The sequence below is a fragment of the Oncorhynchus nerka genome, linkage group LG27, assembly GCF_034236695.1.
Source record: "Oncorhynchus nerka isolate Pitt River linkage group LG27, Oner_Uvic_2.0, whole genome shotgun sequence".
Classification (NCBI taxonomy): domain Eukaryota; kingdom Metazoa; phylum Chordata; class Actinopteri; order Salmoniformes; family Salmonidae; genus Oncorhynchus; species Oncorhynchus nerka.
Window position 1 is genome coordinate 75,521,676 of NC_088422.1, and position 23,054 is coordinate 75,544,729.

Below are 23,054 nucleotides of genomic sequence, written 5' to 3' on the forward strand. Positions count from 1 at the left end.
AACCTTCCCCTTTTACCTCCAAACATAACGATGGTCATTAAGGCCAAACTGTTCTATTTTTGTTTCATCAGACCAGAGGACATTTCTTCAAAAAGTACGATCTTTGTCCCCATGTGCAGTTACAAACCGTAGTGTGGCTTTTTTATGGCGGTTTTGGAGCAGGGGCTTCTTCCTTGCTGAGCGGCCTTTCAGGTTATGTCGATATAGGACTCGTTTTACTGTGGATATAGATACTTTTGTACCTGTTTCCTCCAGCATCTTCACAAGGTCTTTTGCTGTTGTTCTGGGATTGATTTTCACTTTTCACAACAAAGTACGTTCATCTAGGAGACAGAACGCGTCTCCTTCCTGAGCGGTATGATGGCTGCGTGGTCCCATGGTGTGTATACTTGTACTATTGTTTGTACAGATGAATGTGGTACCTTCAGGCATTTGGACATTCCTCCCAAGGATGAACAAGACTTGTGGAGGTCTACAATTTGTTTTCTGAGGTCTTGGCTGATTTCTTTTGATTTTCCCACGATGTCAAGCAAAGAGGCACTGAGTTTGAAGGTAGGCCTTGAAATACATCCACAGGTACACCTCCAATTGACTCAAATTATGTCAATTAGCCTATCAGGCTTCTAAAGCCATGACATCATTTTCTAGAATTTTCCAAGTTGTTTAAAAGACACAGTCAACTTAGTGTATGGAAACTTCTGACCCACTGGAATTGTGCTACAGTTAATTATAAGTGAAATAATCTGTCTGTAAACAATTGTTGGAAAATTATGTCCTAATCAACTTGTTAAAACTATAGTTTATTAACAAGAAATTTGTGGAGTGGTTGAAAAACGAGTTTTAATGACTCCAACCTAAGTGTATGTAAACTTCCTTCTTCAACTGTAAATAGATACTAATGGTAATGGCAAGCAACAATAAATGAACAGCAGCATAGGTGTGAGGGGGAGCAGTAATTGTGTAACCCTTAAGATAAAGGTGCCAACTGTAAGATGTGGGCATGCAAATTGCCTTTCATGTCTATGTCTATTAAATACCTGTATTCTACCCTACTATAGTAGTCTATAATGAATCATATCATAAGGAATCATTCTCTCATATTAGGTGAGAGGCAAACTTTTGGAACCTCAACCATCATGACAATTACGACATTAAAAGCAGAAAAACAAACTGCTCCCCCATTAGTCTTATTAATACAGACGCATCCCATTTTGATGCCTTGTTTTTTTAAGCTGTAGGCCTAGTTACACAATTGAGGAGTATCCTCCTTATTGCCCAAGGCTTCAGAGCACGTCCTCTAATTCATCTTGTCATGACCTGGAAATTTCTCATCTTGTGTTCCCGGGCATACACTTCTGATCGTAATAGCTTGGGAGGACGAAGTTAGGGAATTCCAGCTTTTGGAAAAACAGAACTCCTCCCTGGTCTGAGTGGAATATAAGAACAAGCTGCAGACCACAAACCAACACAAAACACAAGGGAGTTCAAACTGCTTGACTGACTAACTAACTAAGGAGCTAGAAGGTAAGCGATAACTCTCTTATATGAGGCAGTCTTAGTTTAAGTTGAATAAATGATCTGTAAATATGTTAGCAATTCATATAGTGGCCTATGCTCTCTCTCACCCTCGTGTTTCCTTCAGTTTGTCGCATCTGCAAGTATGAAGCTGCTTCTAGCTGGACTTGTTCTGACCCTCGTTGTAGGAGCTCAAGCTCAGTGGTACCGCTTCCCTGGTGAAGCTGCTCGAGGTCCGTTTATACACTTTAATCATTGTTTCTTCATTGTTGACAGAAATAGATACAGAAACCAGTAGCAACAAATCTATCAAGAGCGACATGTACTGTATTTGAGGACTCCTTTAAACTCATTGTTATTTCTTGAGGCTAGTGGTTTGAAAAGTTGTAAAGTTCATTGAAAGTGTCAAACTCAACATCTGTGTCCTCCTGACCCTGCAGGTGCTAAAGACATGTGGCGTGCATATGGCGACATGAAGGACGCCAACTGGAAAAACTCAGACAAGTACTTCCATGCTCGGGGCAACTATGATGCTGCCAGGAGAGGACCAGGGGGCAGGTGGGCAGCAACAGTCATCAGGTGGGTGATTCTCAAATATCTGTGTGATGCTTATAATGTGGTTCAGTTGGTCATCAAATTATCTCATAAAAACATTCTCCTTTCTCTAATTAGATCTTTATGCCACTTTTTGTACAAAAAAAACCCTGTCTGGTCAGAAAGACAATTTGACCATTATTGGTTTACTGTGGTTGGCGAGTTACTAATGTAATATTTCTCCTCTCTCAGTAATGGCCGGGAGATGGTTCAGGGTTCCAGTGGTCGAGGACATGAGGACTCAGCAGCTGACCAGCAGGCTAACCGCTGGGGACGTAATGGACGGGACCCCAACCGATTCAGACCCCAAGGACTCCCCAAGAACTACTGAACCTAAAAAAAAGGAGGTTACTAGTCAAACTGAAGGACCACATTCCAAACAAACATATTTCACTTAATTACTGCTTTTGGTAAAAATGTCATATTCTCAAAAATTATTTTGCCCAAATCTTCTGCTAATAGACAGGTACATGGTACTGAAACTTAGTATACAATGTATTTCAAAAGTGTTGCGAAAATAAAGTGATTACACAACCAGAGACCGAATGTCTTTCTGTATTCAGTATGATATGACTGGGAAGGCTGGAAAGAAATGTTGAAATCCTGAAATGTACACTCAAATGATCTGGTGTTGGCATTTTCCCAGCCTTCAACTGGCAACCGGTCAGCCCTTTACAACTAGAAAGAGGAACTTTTGGACAGTGGGGTAGCCGTACATAGTACATGTTTTTCATAGGGTAGACATAGAAGAAGCTGAGAAAAACATAGGAGACAAGAGGCTAAGATTAATGCAGATGATGAGGTGATGTGAACTTTGAGGGCGCAACAACAATTCTTTGCCTCTGCACATCCCCATGCCCATCCCTAAGCTCCCTATCTCCAACACAACACACACCGTGTCCTCCCCTTCTCACTAACCAATAGATGCTGGTTTAACTGACCACCGATCCACCAGGCCAATTTGTTGAGTGTAACGATATAACATCGAATCCTGTTATTAGTGGTGCAGGGGAAGGCAGGGTAGCCTAGTGGTTAGAGCGTTGGATTAGTAACCGAAAGGTTGCAAGTTCAAATCCCCGAGTTGACAAGGTACAAATCTGTCCTTCTGCCCCTGAACAGACAGTTAACCCACTGTTCCTAGGTCGTCATTTAAAATTAGAATTTGTTCTTAACTGACATGCCTAGTTAAATAAAGGTACCATATAGGCTTGAACAGCTGGTCCAGGAGGATAAAAAGTGGTAGGTCAGTTCATGATAAATTACAATTATAATATTGGTATCTACAATGTCCATTTCAGTGTATTTGTTAATCATTGAGGGTCACTGATGAAATCTTTGTGAAAATAGAGACATGCTCTGGAACAAAGCTGGTGCCAGGCTATCCTTGTTGTGACATCACAAGAGAAGCATACGACGAGTAGGCTATGTATAAGTTAACACATGCATAACATTAGCATACAGCTAGGCTTTTGAACATAACCACTCATTATTACAGAATGCAGAATTACAGGCGTATTGTAAAATATGCACAGACATACAATGTTTTGATGAGCCTGACCACACCTCCACACAAGCAACCAATTGGTACAGACTTTGAACAGAGTGAGTGAGTGAGTGAGTGAGTGAGTCAGTCAGACAGACAGACAGACAGACAGACAGACAGACAGACAGACAGACAGAAAGAGAGAGAAAAAGAGAGACAGAGAGAGAGAGAGAAAAAGAGAGATGATCTAAGAAATTGTAACACAGAGGAATTGTAACTCAGGTATTTGAGTGTTTTTGCTTTCCTAGATTTTCTCTTTTTTGGCACTCTTAATTTGAAAATATGAACTTTAGGGCTCAAAGTGAGGTCAATAGCAATAGATTTTGCCATTTCAAATATCATAGATTTTGCTATATCATTATTAACTTTACCTGAGATGTGAAATGGGTAGCAACAGGGTTCTGCTTCACCAAGTGGAAATAAGTAGCCTCAGCAGTTGCACTCAGCATCGATGTGATGAGCCCTGAAATGCAGCAAGGAAAACATAAGCATCATGTATTGAATACCCGATCTGTGTATACATTTATGTGGAAGGTTCACCGGGTGAGCAATGATGTGTAGTTAACGGGGGTGAATTATGTTAAGTCAGGTTTACCTGACAATCATAACACTCAAATCTGAATGTGCAAGGCAGGTAGGTGGTGGAATGGGTATAGTGTTATGTGGAAGTATTTATTTATGATGTATTAACAAACTAGATGTGGTAAGTCTCTCCATTCCTGGCAATGAAAAATACATGAGCTCATACTGTACATATAAATGAAAAGCAGACAGTGAGTAGACAGACCACTCCTGTGCCTTCTCTTAGGTACTATTCTATGACCAAGTTTCCCCACACACACACACACACACACACACGCGCACACGCACGCGCACGCGCACGCGCACACAGTAAATCCTTTTATAAAGACAACAAAGTGAAATATTCTGTCAAATATATATTGTTACATGCCTGCAAAGAGAAAATGAATGCTGTGAGCTGACAGACTAGACCTCAAACAGATATACACCCATATTTCTAATCACAGTATTGGATGTCCCATCTCCCTCTCTCTTTCTCTGCTTTCTCTTGCTCCATTCAAATACAATGCACACACACACAAATCAGGAGAGATCTGGGAGGAGTAGGAGTAGAGGAAATAGAAGAGTTTGGGATAGAATTAGGGTTGAGGGAGGAGTGGAGAGGAAGGATTGATGTGATTGGTCCAGAAGGAGGGTGGCTATACAGTCATATTCTTCTGAAAGCATGGCTCAATGAATGAACACTCTTCATTTCAGGTAGCCAGCCATTGAGGTAAATGCTACTATGCCCAGGGATAAGCCAAGTACTTTCCACACACAGATGTTTCTCAAAGCTAATTCCTCCACCATTTTCCAGCTCTCTCATTCTTGTTTTTAACTTTTTTTATTTATTGGTCATTGTCACCTTTTTGATCCCTTCTCACCCTTCTCTCTTTCTCTCCCTCTCAGTTTACCTGCCAAATTGATCAACGGGGGAATTGCTGGACTGATTGGTGTGTCGTGTATTTCCTATTGACCTAGCCAAGACCCGTCTCCAGAACCAGCAAAATGGTTCCCGTCTCTACACCAGCATGTATGTACAATGTTGTTCAACACACACATTTAACCATTCTCATTTAGAAATTATAAAACAAACTTGCAGTTTGCTTGTAGTATCTGCTTACCTCTGGTTGATTCTCTGAGGTCTTTGCACAGTAATCATTTGTGTTCACAACACAGATCAGATTGCCTTATCAAGACCATCCAATCAGAGGGGTACTTTGGCATGTACAAAGGTAGGACAAAATTGTGTGTGTGTGTGTGTGTGTGTGTGTGTGTGTGCGTGCGTGCGTGCGTGCGTGCGTGCGTGCGTGCGTGCGTGCGTGTGTGTGTGTGTGCGTGTTGTTGTGGAAATAATCATAATTTGTTGGTAACATAGGTAAGATGTTTTATATTCATCATATGTTTGTAAGTTACTTCTCATCAGAATGGTATTGTTGTATAATACTGTGGCAGGGTTGCAGTATCTGTTCTATGTCAAGACTAAGTTGCATGGGCCGCAGAGAGGGGAGAGGTCAAAGTGTCATCAAGCGTGTATCTCTTGGCTCCACAATGTCTGTGTGCCAGTCAGTGTGTCTCTGTGATCTTGTCAAGATAGGATGGATTTGATATATGCCTGTTGATATGGAGGATTGGTTTATGGTTCTAGGGTTTGAATAAGGAGACAAAGCTGAACGATGTATTATGTCTATGCTGTCTGACTATGTGTGTTCTTTGCTATTAAAGGATAGCAGTCGCAATGCAGAAGTGAGTGACCTGTGCTAGTGAACTGGTGAATTATTAACATGTTTCTAAGACTGTGTGAGTGCTTGTGTGTGTGTGTGTGTGTGCTTGTTTATGCATGTTTCTTTATGTGTATCACTAATGGTATGTGTATTGTTTTATGTGTGTTTATGGTCATGGCCTATGTGTATAGAAACAGAGAGTTTTATGTTGTATGCCTTTTGTTTAATGTAGGGAAATCACTTAAGATAACACCAGAACATCCAGGGAAATGAGCAAAGTCATTGAACCAAAATAATTATGACATTTGTTCTCTCTCTCAGTCAGAAGCTTAGCCTGCTGAGGGAGATGCTGGCGGGTTGTGGTGCTGGTACATGTCAGGTAAGATCAGTTTGGGTATCAGCCTTAGACAGCTTTCTACTACCATCTTGTGGCTCAACAGTAATTATGCACAATAGTTGTGTGTCTGCCTGGGTATTTGAACTCTTCTGAAACACAGTCACACTGTCTCTCCATCTCTCTGTCTCTCCATCTCTCTGTCTCTCCATCTCTCGGTGTCTCCATCTCTTTGTCTCTCCATCTCTCTCTCTCCATCTCTATGTCTCTCCATCTCTCTGTGATGATCAATCGGCCGATAAAAAAAAAAAATGTATTTGTGATAATGACAATTACAACAATACTGAATGAACACTTATTTTAACTTAATATAATACATCAATAAAATCAATTTAGCCTCAAATAAAATGAAACATGTTCAATTTGGTTTAAATAATGCAAAAACAAAGTGTTGGAGAAGAAAGTAAAAGTGCAATATGTGCCATGTAAAAAGCTAATGTTTAAGTTCCTTGCTCAGAACATGAGAACATATGAAAGCTGGTGGTTCCTTTTAACAGGAGTCTTCAATATTCACAGGTAAGTAGTTTTAGGTTGTAGTTATTATAGGAATTATAGGACAATTTCTCTCTATGCGATTTGTATTTCATATACCTTTGACTATTGGATGTTCTTATAGGCACTTTAGTATTGCCAGCTGTCGTGGAAGATTCAGAATTTGTTGGTAACATATGTAAGATGTTTTATATTCATCAAATGTGTGTAAGTTACTTCTCATCAGAATGGTATTTTTGTATAATACTGTGGCGGGGTTGCAGTTATCTGTTCTATGTCAAGACTAAGTTGCATGGGCCGCAGAGAGGGGAGAGGTCAAAGTGTCATCATGTGTAAACATATCTTTTACTCCCTACCTTTTTCTAGTGGGGAAAGGAGGGTGGCAGTGTCTGGAATCATTCTCATGCTCCCTTTTATCTTAACCTATAGCCTCACTCTCCTCTCCGTGAGCTTGTCCAGGATTGGTTGTATTTAGAATTGGTTGTATCTAAATGACAATTTCATATATGCCTGTTGATATGGAGGATTGGTTTATGGTTCTGGGGTTTGAGTAAGGAGACAAAGCTGAACAATTTATTATGTCTATGCTGTCTGACTATGTGTGTTCTTTGCTATTAAAGGATCTCAGTTGCATTGTAAGGGGGCTCTCAGAGAATTCACTGAGAGACACTGAATTACCTGAGAGTCACAGGATTGTGATAGAGCTCATATAATTAAAGATAGACTTTGATAACTAACTCTGACTTGTGTGTGTGGTTTGCTCCCATGATTTGATAAATAGAGGAAATTTCCACGACACAGCGTAACAGTATAGCTTCCATCCCTCTTCTCGCTCCTACCTGGGCTTGAACCAAGAACACATCGACAACAGCCACCCTTGAAGCAGCGTTACCCATCGCACCACAAAAGCTGCGGCAGAGCAAGGGGAACAACCACTCCAAGTCTCAGAGCGAGTGACGTTTGAAACGCTATTAGCGCGCACCCCGCTAACTAGCTAGCCATTTCACATCGGTTACACCAGCCTAATCTCGGGAGTTGATAGGCTTGAAGTCATAAACAGCAGAGCTGCTGGCAAAATGCACGAAAGTGCTGTTTGAATGATTCCTTACGAGCCTGCTGCTGCCTACCATCGCTCAGTCAGACTGCTCTATCAAATCATAGACTTAGTTGTAACATGATATCACACAGAAATACGAGCCGTAGGTCATTAATATGGTCGAATCCAGAAACTATCATCTCGAAAACAAGACGTTTATTCTTCAGGTGAAATACGGAACCGTTCTGTATTTTATCTAACGGGTGGTATCCATAAGTCTAAATATTCCTGTTACATTGCACAGGCATATGTTGCACGTTTTTTCTGATGACTGCCTTGCCTGGTTCACCAACTACTTTGCAGACAGAGTTCAGTGTGTCAAATTGGAGGGCCTGTTGTCCGGGCCTCTGGCAGTCTCTATGGGGGTGCCACAGGGTTCAATTCTTGGGCCGACTCTCTTCTCTGTATACATCAATGATGTCGCTCTTGCTACTGGTGAGTCTCTGATCCACCTCTACGCAGACGACACCATTCTGTATACTTCGGCCCCTTCTTTGGACACTGTGTTAACAACCCTCCAGACGAGATTTAATGCCATACAACTCTCCTTCCATGGGCTCCAACTGCTCTTAAATACAAGTAAAACTAAAGGCATGCTCTTCAACCGATTGCTGCCTGCACTTGCCCGCCCGTCCAGCATCACTACTTTGGACGGTTGGACGGTTCTGAATATGTGGACAACTACAAATACCTAGGTGTCGGGTTAGACTGTAAACTCTCCTTCCAGACTCACATCAAACATCTCCAATCCAAAGTAAAATCTAGAATTGGCTTCCTATTTCACAACAAAGCATCCTTCACTCATGCTGCCAAATATACCCTCGTAAAACTGACCATCCTACCAATCCTCGACTTCGGCGATGTCATTTACAAAATAGCCTCCAATACCCTACTCAATAAATTGGATGCAGTCTATCACAGTGTCATCCGTTTTGTCACCAAAGCCCCATATACTACCCACCAATGTGACCTGTACACTCTCGTTGGCTGGCCCTCGCTTCATACTCATTGCCAAACCCACTGGCTCCAGGTCATCTACAAGACCCTGCTAGGTAAAGTCCCCCCTTATCTCAGCTCACTGGCCACCATAGCAGCACCCACCTGTAGCACGCGCTCCAGCAGGTATATCTCTCTGGTCACCCCCAAAACCAATTCCTACTTTGGCTGCCTCTCCTTCCAGTTCTCTGCTGCCAATGACTGGAACGAACTGCAAAAATCTCTGAAACTGGAAACACTTATCTCCCTCACTAGCTTTAAGCACCAGCTGTCAGAGCAGCCCACAGATTACTGTACCTGTACATAGCCCATCTATAATTTATCCCAAACAACTACCTCTTCCCCTACTGTATTTATTTTGCTCCTTTGCACCCAATTATTTATATTTCTACCGTGCCAATATTTCAAACCGTGCCAATATATCCTCTAACCAACAGCTTTGAGGGATTGTCAATTTTATTCAACGGGTTACCAACATATTCAACATATTTTAATAAAAATTTCATTTTGATGACATTTTTCTTACTATTAAATCCTTCACGAGATATACCCTGTCTTGTTTTGCACGCTTTGTACAAAATAATAAAATGCAGTACTACAGGATATTTCTTAACATAGCTCTTTATTAGCTAGCTACAACTTGCATGTTCACGTATCTCCAACCATGATCAACTGACCATGACCTAACCATCTGGGTGGTCTTAACCAATCATAGCACAGTATGATACGGCGGTAAAATGCATCCAATTATAATTCAGTATGTTTACACATATGAATATTACATCCCCCTTCTTTTAAAACAACAACATGTTTACATATTCTAAGCGTTTCTTTTGAAAACATGCTCTGCAGTTTGAACTCAAGGTAAGTAACCATTTATATTGCATACTACACCAACTGAATCAACATAGACTCTGAACAATGATCCAACATACTGTTACTTTTCAAACAAGGGATTCTCATCAACTCAGCTTTCACAGTAGAAATTACATCTTAACATTTCAAACAAATACAATAGCAAAGCATTTCAAGTTAACTTTCAAAAACAAGTTTACAGTCAAACTCTTTTAGGGCAGCAATCCGCCTACACCCTTTGACATTTCACAGGTCTAGGACAGCTCTGGGCTTGACCTCTCTTCCTGACCTTGTGCGATATGATGCTGAGCATGCTTCTGTGTCAGTCAACAGTTCTTGTGGTGTTGCAGGTAAGTATGGTGTATGTTGTGTGTGTGTTTAGTCCATCACGCTCTCTTTCAGGGGAAAAGTTCATCTCATCGGTGTGTTGTTCTTTTGTGTTCAGTAGGTGACGACGATTGCGGCGGTACACTGCTCCTTCTGCGGCGCGGACGTGATATGAACGTTCAGTGTCAGCTGGCTGGATGACGACTGCTGGCTTCCAGAGGCCATGCTCCTGGATTCTAACTGACTCTCCGTCAATCAGTAGTGACAGCTGACCTGTCATAGTATCGCTTTTGTTGTTGTCGTCTCTGTGCACGTTTTTCATGCATTTCCTTGTAGCTGACCTCAGGTTGCAGCTGCTGGTTGGTGCTGGGAAGGATTGAGCGAATTCTGCGGCTCATCAACAGCTGGGCTGGTGATTTGAAGTTGTCAACTGGAGTGTTGCGGTATTCAAGGAGGCTGAGGTAGGGGTCTCTCTTGTCTGCTTTTGCTTTGTCCATGAGTGATGTATCAATCTGCACAGATTTTTCAGCAAGGCCATTACTTTGAGGGTAATGTGGGCTTGTGGTGACGTGTGAACTTCCATGCTTTTGTGAAGGATTCAAACTCATTTGATTTTGTAACAGGGCCCATTGTCAGATATTAAAGTCTCTACAATACCATGCCTGGCAAAGGCTGCTTTCAGCTTGTGTATCACAGCTGCAGATGTGGTGCTGTGAAGCTTGTCGAGTTCGAAGTATCTGCTGTAGTAGTCCACTGTTACGATGTAGTCCTCGTTGTTTCAGGTGAACAGATCGGTTGCCACGACCTGCCAGGGTCAGTCTGGGATACAGTGAGGTAACATTGTCTCTTTGGTGTTTGAGGGGCGTTGTTCAAGACATATGGCACATTTACCAACAATGTCCTCTATTTGTTTGCACATTCCGGGCCAATACAAAATGTCCCGTGCTCTCCGTTTGCACTTTTCCATGCCCATGTGTCCGGCATGGCTCTTTGTCAAAATCTCTTCTCTGAGACTGGTAGGAATAATGATTTTCTCTCCTTTGAAAATTATTCCATTGATCTGTGATAGTTCATCACGATGGTTCCAGAATTCTGAGGGCATTTTCTCCTCTCCTCAGGCCATCCATCCTGTATGACTTTACTCAGCTATGTGAGTTGTGAGTCCTTTTCTGTTTCTGCTTGGATCTCCTTCAGTTTTGTGTCACTAACTGGTAAGTTGCAGTACACAGTGTGCATTTGCATGTCCATGCCTTCACTGAGGCTGCTGTCCTTATAGGTAAGAAACTTCCTGGAGAGTGTGTCTGCGACAGGGAGGTCTTTAACCTGGACGGTGAGTGATTGTGAAGTCGTATTTCTGTAGTTGAAGGATCATTCTCTGTAGCTTGGCGGGGCTGCGGCTTGTGGTGTCCTCATGATTGACTCAAGGGGTTTGTGGTCGGATTCCACAATGACTTGTCGTCCATATACGTACTGATGGAAACGTTTACATCCAAACAGAATGGCGTAGAGATCCTTTTCGATTTGAGCGTAGTTGATTTCACAGTCCGTGAGAGATTTGGAAGTGTAGCCGATGGGCTTTCCTTCTTGCAGTAGCACTGCATCTAGTCCATACTTCAACGTGTCCACTTGGAGTCTGAGCTCTTTGTTGGGGTCGTAGTAGGCAAGGATTGGTCCTGGTTCTCTCGTGATCAAGTCTTTCACATTCTGGAAAGCAATGTCATGTTGCTTGTCCCAGAGAAACCCACTGGACCTCTTTAGCAGTTGACGCAGGGGTGCATTAGCATTGGAGAGGCTGGGTGTGAACTTGGCTAAGTAGTTGACCATGCCAAGCACTGTTTCCAGCTCTGCACAGTTCTTTGGTGGCTCCATTTCCTTTATGGCTAAGATCTTCTGTGGATCTGGCTTGATTCCAGTCACTGTGAGAAGATCTCTGAAGTAGCTGACCTCTGTAGCGCCGACTGTGCTCTTCTCTGGGTTGAGCCGGACTCCTCTCTCGCGGGACCTTTGCAGCATCGCGCTGAGGTTTCGGTCGTGCTCCTCTTTGGTTCGACCATAGACAAGGATGTTGTCCACAATTGCCACAACTCCGTCGAGGCCTTCGTACACTTTGTCAATCTTTCACTGAAACTCGTCTTGGGCTGAGATAATCCCAAAGGCAGGCGACGGAACCTGTAGCGTCCAAACGGTGTGTTGAATGTCGTGATCTTAGATGACTCTTCTGTGAGCTTGAAAGCCCAGTAGCCTGATCTAGCGTCCATGACACTGAAGTAGTGTGCTCCCGCTAGCTTGTGTGTGATGCCATCTAGCGTTGGTGAAGGATAATGGGGGCGTTTGAAAGCCTTGTTCAAGTCTCTTGGGTCGAGACATACTCGGAGCTTGCCTGTGCGTGGTTTCTCCACCACCACTAACGCGTTTACCCAGTTAGTCGGTTCTGTAACCTTGGTGACTATGTCAGATTGCTCCATGCTCTCCAACTCTTTCTTCAGACGGGCACGGAGAGCAAGGGGAATCTTTCTCGGTGGGTAGACCACAGGGTTTGCGTCTGGCTCAAGGTGAATGGTACATTCTCCTGGGAATAATCCTATTCCTGTAAAAACATCAGCAAACTCCTCCAGTACATTGTCTGTCTCTACTGGTGCTGTCACTGATAAAACTAGCTTGATGAGGTCCATGTCTAAACATGCTTTAAGACCTTTTACTCTGACACCATGTCTTATTTTGCACGCTTTGTACAAAATAATATAATGCAGTACTACAGGATATTTCCTAATGTATCTCTTTAGTAGCTAGCTACAACTTGCATGTTCATGTATCTCCAACCATGATCAACTGACCGTGACCTAACCATCTGGGTGGTCTTAACCAATCATAGCACAGTATGATACGGCGGTAAAATGCATCCAATTATAATTCAGTATGTTTACACATATGAAAATTACATATCCCAACACAAATCTAAGGTTGCTCCCCAAGCCGCCTGGTCGTTCGTTCTATGGGTTCGGTTGCCAGTGACACGACTCCGTCGTTGTCTTTTTTTTGTATCTATGGATGGACCTAGTCGTTAGTATGGAAATGGAACATTTAGTATGAACTGGCAACATTCTTATCCCTTGCTTTCTAGCTAGCTAATTTACAGTCACATCAAACAGTGCAGCCAGAATAAAAGCAAACTAGCTGCATTTGCGTTTGTTTAAGCTGTTTTCTAGTGACATTTATTTGGATACATCCATAACAACAAGCAAATGATGCGCAATTTCCCCTGGCATAGCTCTCTCGTCAGGGCACTGGATATTCAGAGGAGCTAGCCAACAACACAGCTAACACAATCACTTCAAACTGTAGCCTAAAAAAGCCTATTTCTGCTCTTTTCCCACGATGCATCAAACACATTTGGTATGTCGTCATACTGGTCTCTGACTTGTAGTCAGACTTGCTCGTGTGGAACCACCTTAAATTTGCGCCTTTTTTCAAGGCTGATTTTAATGTCACTGAGAAAACAGCGAAGTGTCAAAGATGTATTTTTCGCAAAAATCCTTTCTGAATTTAAAAGTAATCCTCGAAGTAATAATCTAGTTTTTCAAAAGTATCTGTAATCTGATTACAATATTTTTGCTGCTAACGATATGGATTTACAGGGGGGGGGTCTATGACATCATCCCATCTAGGGTTCTATATCTATGATCACCAATGCATCATTTGTACAGGTCAAATATATATATATTTGTCACATTTGACTGTAAAACCTTGCAGTGCTACTGTTTTCTCTGTGAGTGAGGTGGATATATGGCATTTTGCAACAACATGATAGTCTCTCTGAAATGAAACAATCTAATGATAGATTTCAAACAAATACATTTAATATCCATGTGTAGCCGATGTGAAATGGCTAGCTAGTTAGCGGTGGTGCGCGCTAGTGGTGTTTCAATCGGTGACGTCACTTGCTCTGAGACCTTGAAGTAGTGGTTCCCCTTGCAATTTTTGTGGAGCGATGGGTAACGATGCTTCGAGGGTGACTCTTGACGTGTGCAGAGCGTCCCTGGTTCGCGCCCAGGTCGGGGCGAGGGGACGGACTTAAGTCTATACTGTTACACATGCCCTGATAAGATGGGGGAAAACACACCCATCTCTGTCAATATTTCATCATGTCAACTGTCTATTTGGGGCTACTGTTTGTTTTGGACAGGACCATAGTAACACTGTCAAAAGCAGGATGCGATGCTGAGGAAATTCCGAAGTTTCATTTCCAGTCAGAACTGTTTCTATTAGTCAGGAACGGCATCTGGCATCTCAGCTGGCTTTCACCACCAACAAAACATTACTGGTAATGTGTCCCAAGGCCATCCAGCCATTGGTTCTCATTTGAACAATAACAGCGGGGTCAATGTTTTGTGTAACTGTTAATAATCACAATACAGTTTCGGAAACCTCAGGAATTCTATTTTCATATCACCCCAAAATGATTTTACAAATACAAAAAAGACACAGATTTCCACTGAGGTGTTTTGCATTACACTTCCTGAACTAATGGAAACTCAGGAGGGAACAACAAAAAAACGTTGTCTTGAAGCTGTTAAACAGAACACCTCAGTGGAGATCTGTGGTAAAATAGTACATTTATCTTTTGTATTTGTAAAGTTATTTATGGATAAGTTGAGTATTCAAGGTTTCCAAAACCATATTGCAATCAGGGATAAAATTATTTATAGATAGAGGGTTTCATACTAGACCAAATAACTTCAGCTAATAAAAAGGGACATGGAATGACTCCAATTGTTACGAGTGTGCTGAGAGTCATTAAGCAAGTTCAATGAATGAGTGATTTAATAAATAAAAGGAACAATGATCACGCAACACACAGACAAGAAAAAAGAGTCAATAACACCTGGGGAAAGAACCAAGGGGAGTGACAGATATAGGGAAGATAAGCAAGGAGGTGATGGAGTCCAGGTGAATGTCATGAGGCGTAGGTGCGCGAGACGATAGTGACTGGTGTGCGGGATACATTAGAGTGTCTAGTTTGAGAAACAGACACCTCACAAGTCCTCAACTGACAGCTTCATTAAATAGTACCCGCAAAAACACCAGTCTCAACTTCAACAGTGAAGAGGCGACTCCGGGATGCTGGCCTTCTAGGCAGAGTACCTCCATCCAGTGTCTGTGTTCTTTTGCACATCTTAATCTTTTCTTTTTATTGACCAGTCTGAGAATATGACTTTTTCTCTGTAGCTTTGCAAAAAATGTAAAATTGGAGTCATGAGAAGGGCAAACCTAGCCTATGACCTGACTCATCACCTTATATATTACTGCCCCCTAGTTATGACAAGTTCAGGGAGTGAGTGTTTTAATAAATCAAACAATGAACACTTAACACACCAACATGAAAACAGAGTCAATAACACCTGAGGAAAGAACCAAGGGGAGTGACAGATACAGGGAAGATAATCAAGGAGGTGATGGAGTCCAGGTGAGTGTCATGAGGCGCAGGTGCGCGAGACGATGGTGACAGGTGTGAGGGACACTCAGCAGCCTGATGACCTAGAGGCCAGAGAGGGAGTATATGTGACACCAATGTAAAATTGGAGTCATGAGAAGGGCTAACCTATGACCTGACCCATCACCTTATAAATCAAATTTCAAATCAAAATCAAATCAAATGTATTTATATAGCACTTTGTACATCAGCTGATATCTCAAAGTGCTGTACAGAAACCCAGCCTAAAACCCAAATAGCAAGCAATGCAGGTGTAGAAGCACGGTGGCTAGGAAAAACTCCCTAGAAAGGCCAAAACCTAGGAAGAAACCTAGAGAGGAACCAGGCTATGTGGGGTGGCCAGTCCTCTTCTGGCTGTGCCGGGTGGAGATTATAACAGAACATGGCCAAGATGTTCAAATGTTCATAAATGACCAGCATGGTCGTATAATAATAAGGCAGAACAGTTGAAACTGGAGCAGCAGCACGGTCAGGTGGACTGGGGACAGCAAGGAGTCATCATGTCAGGTAGTCCTGGGGCATGGTCCTAGGGCTCAGGTCAGTTGAAACTGGAGCAGCAGCACGGCCAGGTGGACTGGGGACAGCAAGGAGTCATCATGTCAGGTAGTCCTGGGGCATGGTCCTAGGGCTCAGGTCCTCCGAGAGAGAGAAAGAAAGAGAGAAGGAGAGAATTAGAGAACGCACACTTAGATTCACACAGGACACCGAATAGGACAGGAGAAGTACTCCAGATATAACAAACTGACCCTAGCCCCCGACACGACACATAAACAACTGCAGCATAAATACTGGAGGCTGAGACAGGAGGGGTCAGGAGACACTGTGGCCCCATCCGAGGACACCCCCGGACAGGGCCAAACAGGAAGGATATAACCCCACCCACTTTGCCAAAGCACAGCCCCCACACCACTAGAGGGATATCTTCAACTACCAACTTACCATCCTGAGACAAGGCTGAGTATAGCCCACAAAGATCTCCGCCATGGCACAACCCAAGGGGGGGCGCCAACCCAGACAGGATGACCACATCAGTGAATCAACCCACTCAGGTGACGCACCCCTTCCAGGGACGGCATGAGAGAGCCCCAGTAAGCCAGTGACTCAGCCCCTGTAATAGGGTTAGAGGCAGAGAATCCCAGTGGAAAGAGGGGAACCGGCCAGGCAGAGACAGCAAGGGCGGTTCGTTGCTCCAGAGCCTTTCCGTTCATCTTCCCACTCCTGGGCCAGACTACACTCAATCATATGACCCACTGAAGAGATGAGTCTTCAGTAAAGACTTAAAGGTTGAGACCGAGTTTGCGTCTCTGACATGGGTAGGCAGACCGTTCCATAAAAATGGAGCTCTATAGGAGAAAGCCCTGCCTCCAGCTGTTTGCTTAGAAATTCTAGGGACAATTAGGAGGCCTGCGTCTTGTGACCGTAGCGTACGTGTAGGTATGTACGGCAGGACCAAATCAGAGAGATAGGTAGGAGCAAGCCCATGTAATGCTTTGTAGGTTAGCAGTAAAACCTTGAAATCAGAGAGGCTAGCACTGGAGTAATATGATATATATTACTGCCCCCCCAGTTGTGACATCCCAAAAAACACGCAAAAACTCTACAACCCATATTTCTTCTAGCCTCATTTAACATTTACATTTAAGTCATTTAGCAGACGCTCTTATCCAGAGCGACTTACAAATTGGTGCATTCACCTTATGTCATCCAGTGGAACAGTAGTGCATCTAAATCTTTTAAGGGGGGTGAGAGGGATTACTTTATCCTATCCTAGGTATTCCTTAAAGAGGTGGGGTTTCAGGTGTTTCCGGAAGGTGGTGATTGACTCCGCTGTCCTGGCGTCGTGAGGGAGTTTGTTCCACCATTGGGGGGCCAGAGCAGCGGACAGTTTTGACTGGGCTGAGCGGGAACTGTACTTCCTCAGTGGTAGGGAGGCGAGCAGGCCAGAGGTGGATGAACGCAGTGCCCTTGTTTGGGTGTAGGGCCTGATCAGAGCCTGGAGGTACTGAGGTGCCGTTCCCCTCACAGCTCCGTAGGCAAGCACCATGGTCTTGTAGCCTCCCACAAATGCTTTATCTTCTTAACACTAAAACTGAACCTAAATAATATGAAAATGAAATATATATATTTTCATACAACTTAAACTAAATAGAAACTAATACGGATGTACAAAACAAACAGAAATAAAAACAAATATAAAAACACATAACCTTGCTGTGCTGTCTCCATACTGACATGTCATTATGCAACCGACATGACGTCATCATGATGGCACTGGCCATAAAAGTTTAAAACTAGTTAAAAACTTATTTTTTCTTTTTTTTGTTCCCTTTCAAAATTGGATAATTTGGTAACACTACACGAAGGTACTGTTTTAAGTACAGGTATTTGCCAAAATAAAGGAAACACTTGAGGGATACAAAGTATTTTTAAAGCAGGTGCTTCCACACAGGTGGGGTTCCTGAGTTAATTAAGCAGTTAACGTCCCATCATGCTTAGGGTCATGTATAAAAATGCTGGGCAGGTCATTATTTTGGCTATCATGGCTTTGGCACGCAGGATGACAATGCTCCCGTCCACAGGGAAGGAGTGGTCACTGATCTTGTTGGCTGAGCATGAAAATGATGTAAACCATATGCCATGGCTGTTTCAGTGACTAGATCTCAACCCAATTGAACACCTATGGGAGATTCTGGAGCAGCGCCTGAGACAGTGTTTTACACCAAAATACAATGATATGCAATTGAGGACTAAAGCTAAATAGGTCAGTACAGTAAAGCATTAAAATCTATAATTTGTTTTCTAATGTGTTGTTGCTGACTAGAAGAGGCAGTGTTAGGAGCTTCCCGGGTGGTGCAGTGGTTAAGGGCGCTGTACTGCAGCGCCAGCTGTGCCACCAGAGACTCTGGGCGCCCAGGCTCTGTCATAATCGGCCGCAACCGGGAGGTCCATGACTTTCAGCCTTCGTCTCTCCCAAGCCCGTGCGGGAGTTGTAGCGATGAGACAAGATAGTAGCTACTAAACAATTACCATGAAATTGGGGATTGATACCAATCCCTAATTAATACCACGAAAATGGATACCACGAAATTGGGGAGAAAACAGGGTAAAAAAATCTAAAAAGAGGCAGTGTCAGTTAGCCATTCTCAAGACGCCAGACATGGGTTATATCCAGAAACTGGTAGGCCTCACGAGATGCTAAGAGGCCTATGTACTTTAAACTGTCCATATATTTTTTGTTGTTGTTGCAGTATGCCCCTAATGCCTTCTTTGTGAGGCATTGGAAAACCTCCCTGGTCTTTGTTAATCTTTGTTTGAAATTCACTGCTTGACTAAGAGACCTTACAGATAATTGTATGTGTATGGTCCAGAGATTAAGTAGTCAAAAATCATGTTAAACAGTACTATTGCACACAGAGTGAGTCCATGGAACTTATGTGACTTGTTAAGCACATTTTTACTCCTGAACACATTTAGGCTTGCCATAACAAATGGATGGAATACTTATTGACTCAAGATTTCTGATTTCTCATTTTCATTTTTATTAATTTGTAAAAGTTTCTAAAACCAAAATTCCACTTTGACATTATGGGGTAATGTGTCTAGGCCAGTGACACAACATCTCAATTAAAACATTTTAAATTCAGGCTGTAACACAACAAAATGTGGAAAAAGTAAATGGATGTGGATACTTTCTGAAGGTACTGCACATGTCGACAGCAGAGGGAACACGCCCCATCCACATCGACGGGGCCGCAGTGGAGAAGGTGAAAAGCTCCAAGTTCCCCGGCTTGGCCCCTAAGACCCACACAAACTTTTACAGATGCACCATTGAGAGCATCCTGTTGGGCTATATCACTCCCTGGTACGGCAACTGCACCACCCGCAGAGCTCTCCAGAGGGTGCTATGGTCTGCCCAATGCATCACCCAATGCATCACCGGGGAAACAATGCCTGCCCTCCAGGACACCTAGAGTACCCGATGTCAGGACACCTAGAGCACCCGATGTCAAGGTCATCAACCACCCGAGCCACAGCCTGTTCACCTTGATTTCATCCAGAAGGCAAGGTCAGTACAGGTGCATCAAAGCTGGGACCGAGAGACTGAAAAACAGCTTCTATCTCAAGGCCATCACACTGTTAAACAGCCATCACTTGCCAGCCTCCATGCAGTACCCTTCCCTGAAATTAGTCATTGTCACTTGCCGGGTACCACTCGGTTACTCAAACCTACACCTTAGAGGCTGCTAACCTATGCACATAGACATGGAATCACTGATTACTTTAATAATGGAACACTGGTCACTTTAATAATGTTGAAATACTGTTTTACTAATTTCATATGTACAGTATATATTGCATTCTTAATGCCATCTCATTCAACTATTGCTGTATATATACTATTCTATCCTACGTATTCTACAGATACCCTAAATATATCCACATACCGTCCATAACGTCTTTACATCCCATCACACACATATATATATATATATATATATATATATATATATATATATACTTCAGTCTCTGACATTGCTTGTAAAATGTATATATTTCTTAATTCCATTATTTTACTTTTAGATCTGTGTGTATTGTTGTAAATGGTTAGATATTACTGCACTGCCGGAGCTAAGAGCACAAGCATTTCTCTACACCCGCAAAACATCTGCTAAATAGGTGTATGCGACCAATACATTTTGATTTGATTTGTAAAAAAGAGCAATTGTGACCAGTAGTAGGATACTAATGGTAATGGAAATCAATAATCAATGAACAGCAGCATAGGTGTGAGGGGGAGCAGTAATTGTGTAACCCTTAAGATAAAGGTGCCAACTGTAAGATGTGGACATGCAAATTGCCTTTCATGTCTATGTCTATTAAATACCTGTATTCTACCCTACTATAGTAGTCTATAATGAATCATATCATAAGGAATCATTCTCTCATATTAGGTGAGAGGCAAACTTTTGGAACCTCAACCATCATGACAATTACGACATTAAAAGCAGAAAAACAAACTGCTCCCCCATTAGTCTTATTAATACAGACGCATCCCATTTTGATGCCTTGTTTTTTTAAGCTGTAGGCCTAGTTACACAATTGAGGAGTATCCTCCTTATTGCCCAAGGCTTCAGAGCACGTCCTCTAATTCATCTTGTCATGACCTGGAAATTTCTCATCTTGTGTTCCCGGGCATACACTTCTGATCGTAATAGCTTGGGAGGACGAAGTTAGGGAATTCCAGCTTTTGGAAAAACAGAACTCCTCCCTGGTCTGAGTGGAATATAAGAACAAGCTGCAGACCACAAACCAACACAAAACACAAGGGAGTTCAAACTGCTTGACTGACTAACTAACTAAGGAGCTAGAAGGTAAGCGATAACTCTCTTATATGAGGCAGTCTGAGTTTAAGTTGAATAAATGATCTGTAAATATGTTAGCAATTCATATAGTGGCCTATGCTCTCTCTCACCCTCGTGTTTCCTTCAGTTTGTCGCATCTGCAAGTATGAAGCTGCTTCTAGCTGGACTTGTTCTGACCCTCGTTGTAGGAGCTCAAGCTCAGTGGTACCGCTTCCCTGGTGAAGCTGCTCGAGGTCCGTTTATACACTTTAATCATTGTTTCTTCATTGTTGACAGAAATAGATACAGAAACCAGTAGCAACAAATCTATCAAGAGCGACATGTACTGTATTTGAGGACTCCTTTAAACTCATTGTTATTTCTTGAGGCTAGTGGTTTGAAAAGTTGTAAAGTTCATTGAAAGTGTCAAACTCAACATCTGTGTCCTCCTGACCCTGCAGGTGCTAAAGACATGTGGCGTGCATATGGCGACATGAAGGACGCCAACTGGAAAAACTCAGACAAGTACTTCCACGCTCGGGGCAACTATGATGCTGCCAGGAGAGGACCAGGGGGCAGGTGGGCAGCAACAGTCATCAGGTGGGTGATTCTCAAATATCTGTGTGATGCTTATAATGTGGTTCAGTTGGTCATCAAATTATCTCATAAAAACATTCTCCTTTCTCTAATTAGATCTTTATGCCACTTTTTGTACAAAAAACCCTGTCTGGTCAGAAAGACAATTTGACCATTATTGGTTTACTGTGGTTGGCGAGTTACTAATGTAATATTTCTCCTCTCTCAGTAATGGCCGGGAGATGGTTCAGGGTTCCAGTGGTCGAGGACATGAGGACTCAGCAGCTGACCAGCAGGCTAACCGCTGGGGACGTAATGGACGGGACCCCAACCGATTCAGACCCCAAGGACTCCCCAAGAACTACTGAACCTAAAAAAGGAGGTTACTAGTCAAACTGAAGGACCACATTCCAAACAAACATATTTCACTTAATTACTGCTTTTGGTAAAAATGTCATATTCTCAAAAATGATTTTGCCCAAATGTTCTGATAATAGACAGGAACATGGTACTGAAACTTAGTATACAATGTATTTCAAAAGTGTTGCGAAAATAAAGTGATTACACAACCAGAGACCGAATGTCTTTCTGTATTCAGTATGATATGACTGGGAAGGCTGGAAAGAAATGTTGAAATCCTGAAATGTACACTCAAATGATCTGGTGTTGGCATTTTCCCAGCCTTCAACTGGCAACCGGTCAACCCTTTACAACTAGAAAGAGGAACTTTTGGACAGTGGGATAGCCGTACATAGTACATGTTTTTCATAGGGTAGACATAGAAGAAGCTGAGAAAAACATAGGAGACAAGAGGCTAAGATTAATGCAGATGATGAGGTGATGTGAACTTTGAGGGTGCAACAACAATTATTTTTCTCTGCCCATCCCTAAGCTCCCTCTCTCCAACACAACACACACCGTGTCCTCCCCTTCTCACTAACCAATAGATGCTGGTTTAACTGAACACCGATCCACCAAGCCAATTTGTTGAGTGTAACGATATAGCAGGGAATCCACTTAGTGGTGCAGGGGAAGTAAGGAGGCCTGCAGGTACCATATAGGCTTGAACAGCTGGTCCAGGAGGATAAAAAGTGGTAGGTCAGTTCATGATAAATTACAATTATAATATTGGTATCTACAATGTCCATTTCAGTGTATTTGTTAATCATTGAGGGTCACTGATGAAATCTTTGTGAAAATAGAGACATGCTCTGGAACAAAGCTGGTGCCAGGCTATCCTTGTTGTGACATCACAAGAGAAGCATGGGGAGAGAGGCCAAAGAGGAGAGGATGGATGCCCCTGCTGTTAATCAATGGAACATGACAGTTTGAATGAGGATTCAATTCAACATACTATGCAACTCTATTGAGACCGGAGGTGAGACGAGTAGGCTATGTATAAGTTAACACAGATAGATAATATGCATAAAATTAGCATACAGCTAGGCTTTTGAACATAACCACTCATTATTACAGAATGCAGAATTACAGGCGTACTGTAAAATATGCACAAACATACAACGTTTTGATGAGCCTGACCACACCTCC

At 42.6% G+C, this 23,054-nt stretch overlaps 2 protein-coding genes and 1 long non-coding RNA gene across 3 annotated transcripts; 2 read left to right on the top strand and 1 right to left on the bottom strand.

Annotated features, from left to right (window-relative positions):
• Positions 1–1,360: 1,360 nt before the first annotated feature.
• LOC115112427 (serum amyloid A-5 protein-like) lies at positions 1,361–2,648 on the top strand. The gene is made up of 4 exons (XM_029639485.2): positions 1,361–1,524; positions 1,643–1,748; positions 1,956–2,094; positions 2,302–2,648. Exons 2-4 carry the CDS (start codon positions 1,661–1,663, stop codon positions 2,438–2,440), a joined length of 366 nt encoding a protein of 121 aa, XP_029495345.1. The 5' UTR covers positions 1,361–1,524; positions 1,643–1,660; the 3' UTR covers positions 2,441–2,648.
• Positions 1,750–5,388, bottom strand: LOC135565372 (uncharacterized). The gene is made up of 2 exons (XR_010461586.1): positions 5,338–5,388; positions 1,750–4,115 (listed from the first exon to the last, which is right to left on the bottom strand). It is a non-coding gene; the product is annotated as an uncharacterized LOC135565372 (long non-coding RNA).
• A 15,419-nt stretch (positions 5,389–20,807) lies between these two features.
• Positions 20,808–22,080, top strand: LOC115112426 (serum amyloid A-5 protein-like). The gene is made up of 4 exons (XM_029639483.2): positions 20,808–20,960; positions 21,079–21,184; positions 21,392–21,530; positions 21,736–22,080. The coding sequence occupies exons 2-4, from the start codon at positions 21,097–21,099 to the stop codon at positions 21,872–21,874; spliced, it is 366 nt and encodes a 121-aa protein (XP_029495343.1). The 5' UTR covers positions 20,808–20,960; positions 21,079–21,096; the 3' UTR covers positions 21,875–22,080.
• Positions 22,081–23,054: the final 974 nt, after the last annotated feature.

Excerpts from the sequence above, each read along its gene's own strand:
- LOC115112427 (XM_029639485.2), top strand. The coding sequence starts at position 1,661 with ATGAAGCTGCTTCTAGCTGGACTTGTTCTGACCCTCGTTGTAGGAGCT. Across the intron at positions 1,749-1,955 it reads CCCTGGTGAAGCTGCTCGAG|GTGCTAAAGACATGTGGCGT; the intron begins GTCCGTTTATAC and ends CTGACCCTGCAG. Across the intron at positions 2,095-2,301 it reads TGGGCAGCAACAGTCATCAG|TAATGGCCGGGAGATGGTTC; the intron begins GTGGGTGATTCT and ends CTCCTCTCTCAG.
- LOC115112426 (XM_029639483.2), top strand. The coding sequence starts at position 21,097 with ATGAAGCTGCTTCTAGCTGGACTTGTTCTGACCCTCGTTGTAGGAGCT. Across the intron at positions 21,185-21,391 it reads CCCTGGTGAAGCTGCTCGAG|GTGCTAAAGACATGTGGCGT; the intron begins GTCCGTTTATAC and ends CTGACCCTGCAG. Across the intron at positions 21,531-21,735 it reads TGGGCAGCAACAGTCATCAG|TAATGGCCGGGAGATGGTTC; the intron begins GTGGGTGATTCT and ends CTCCTCTCTCAG.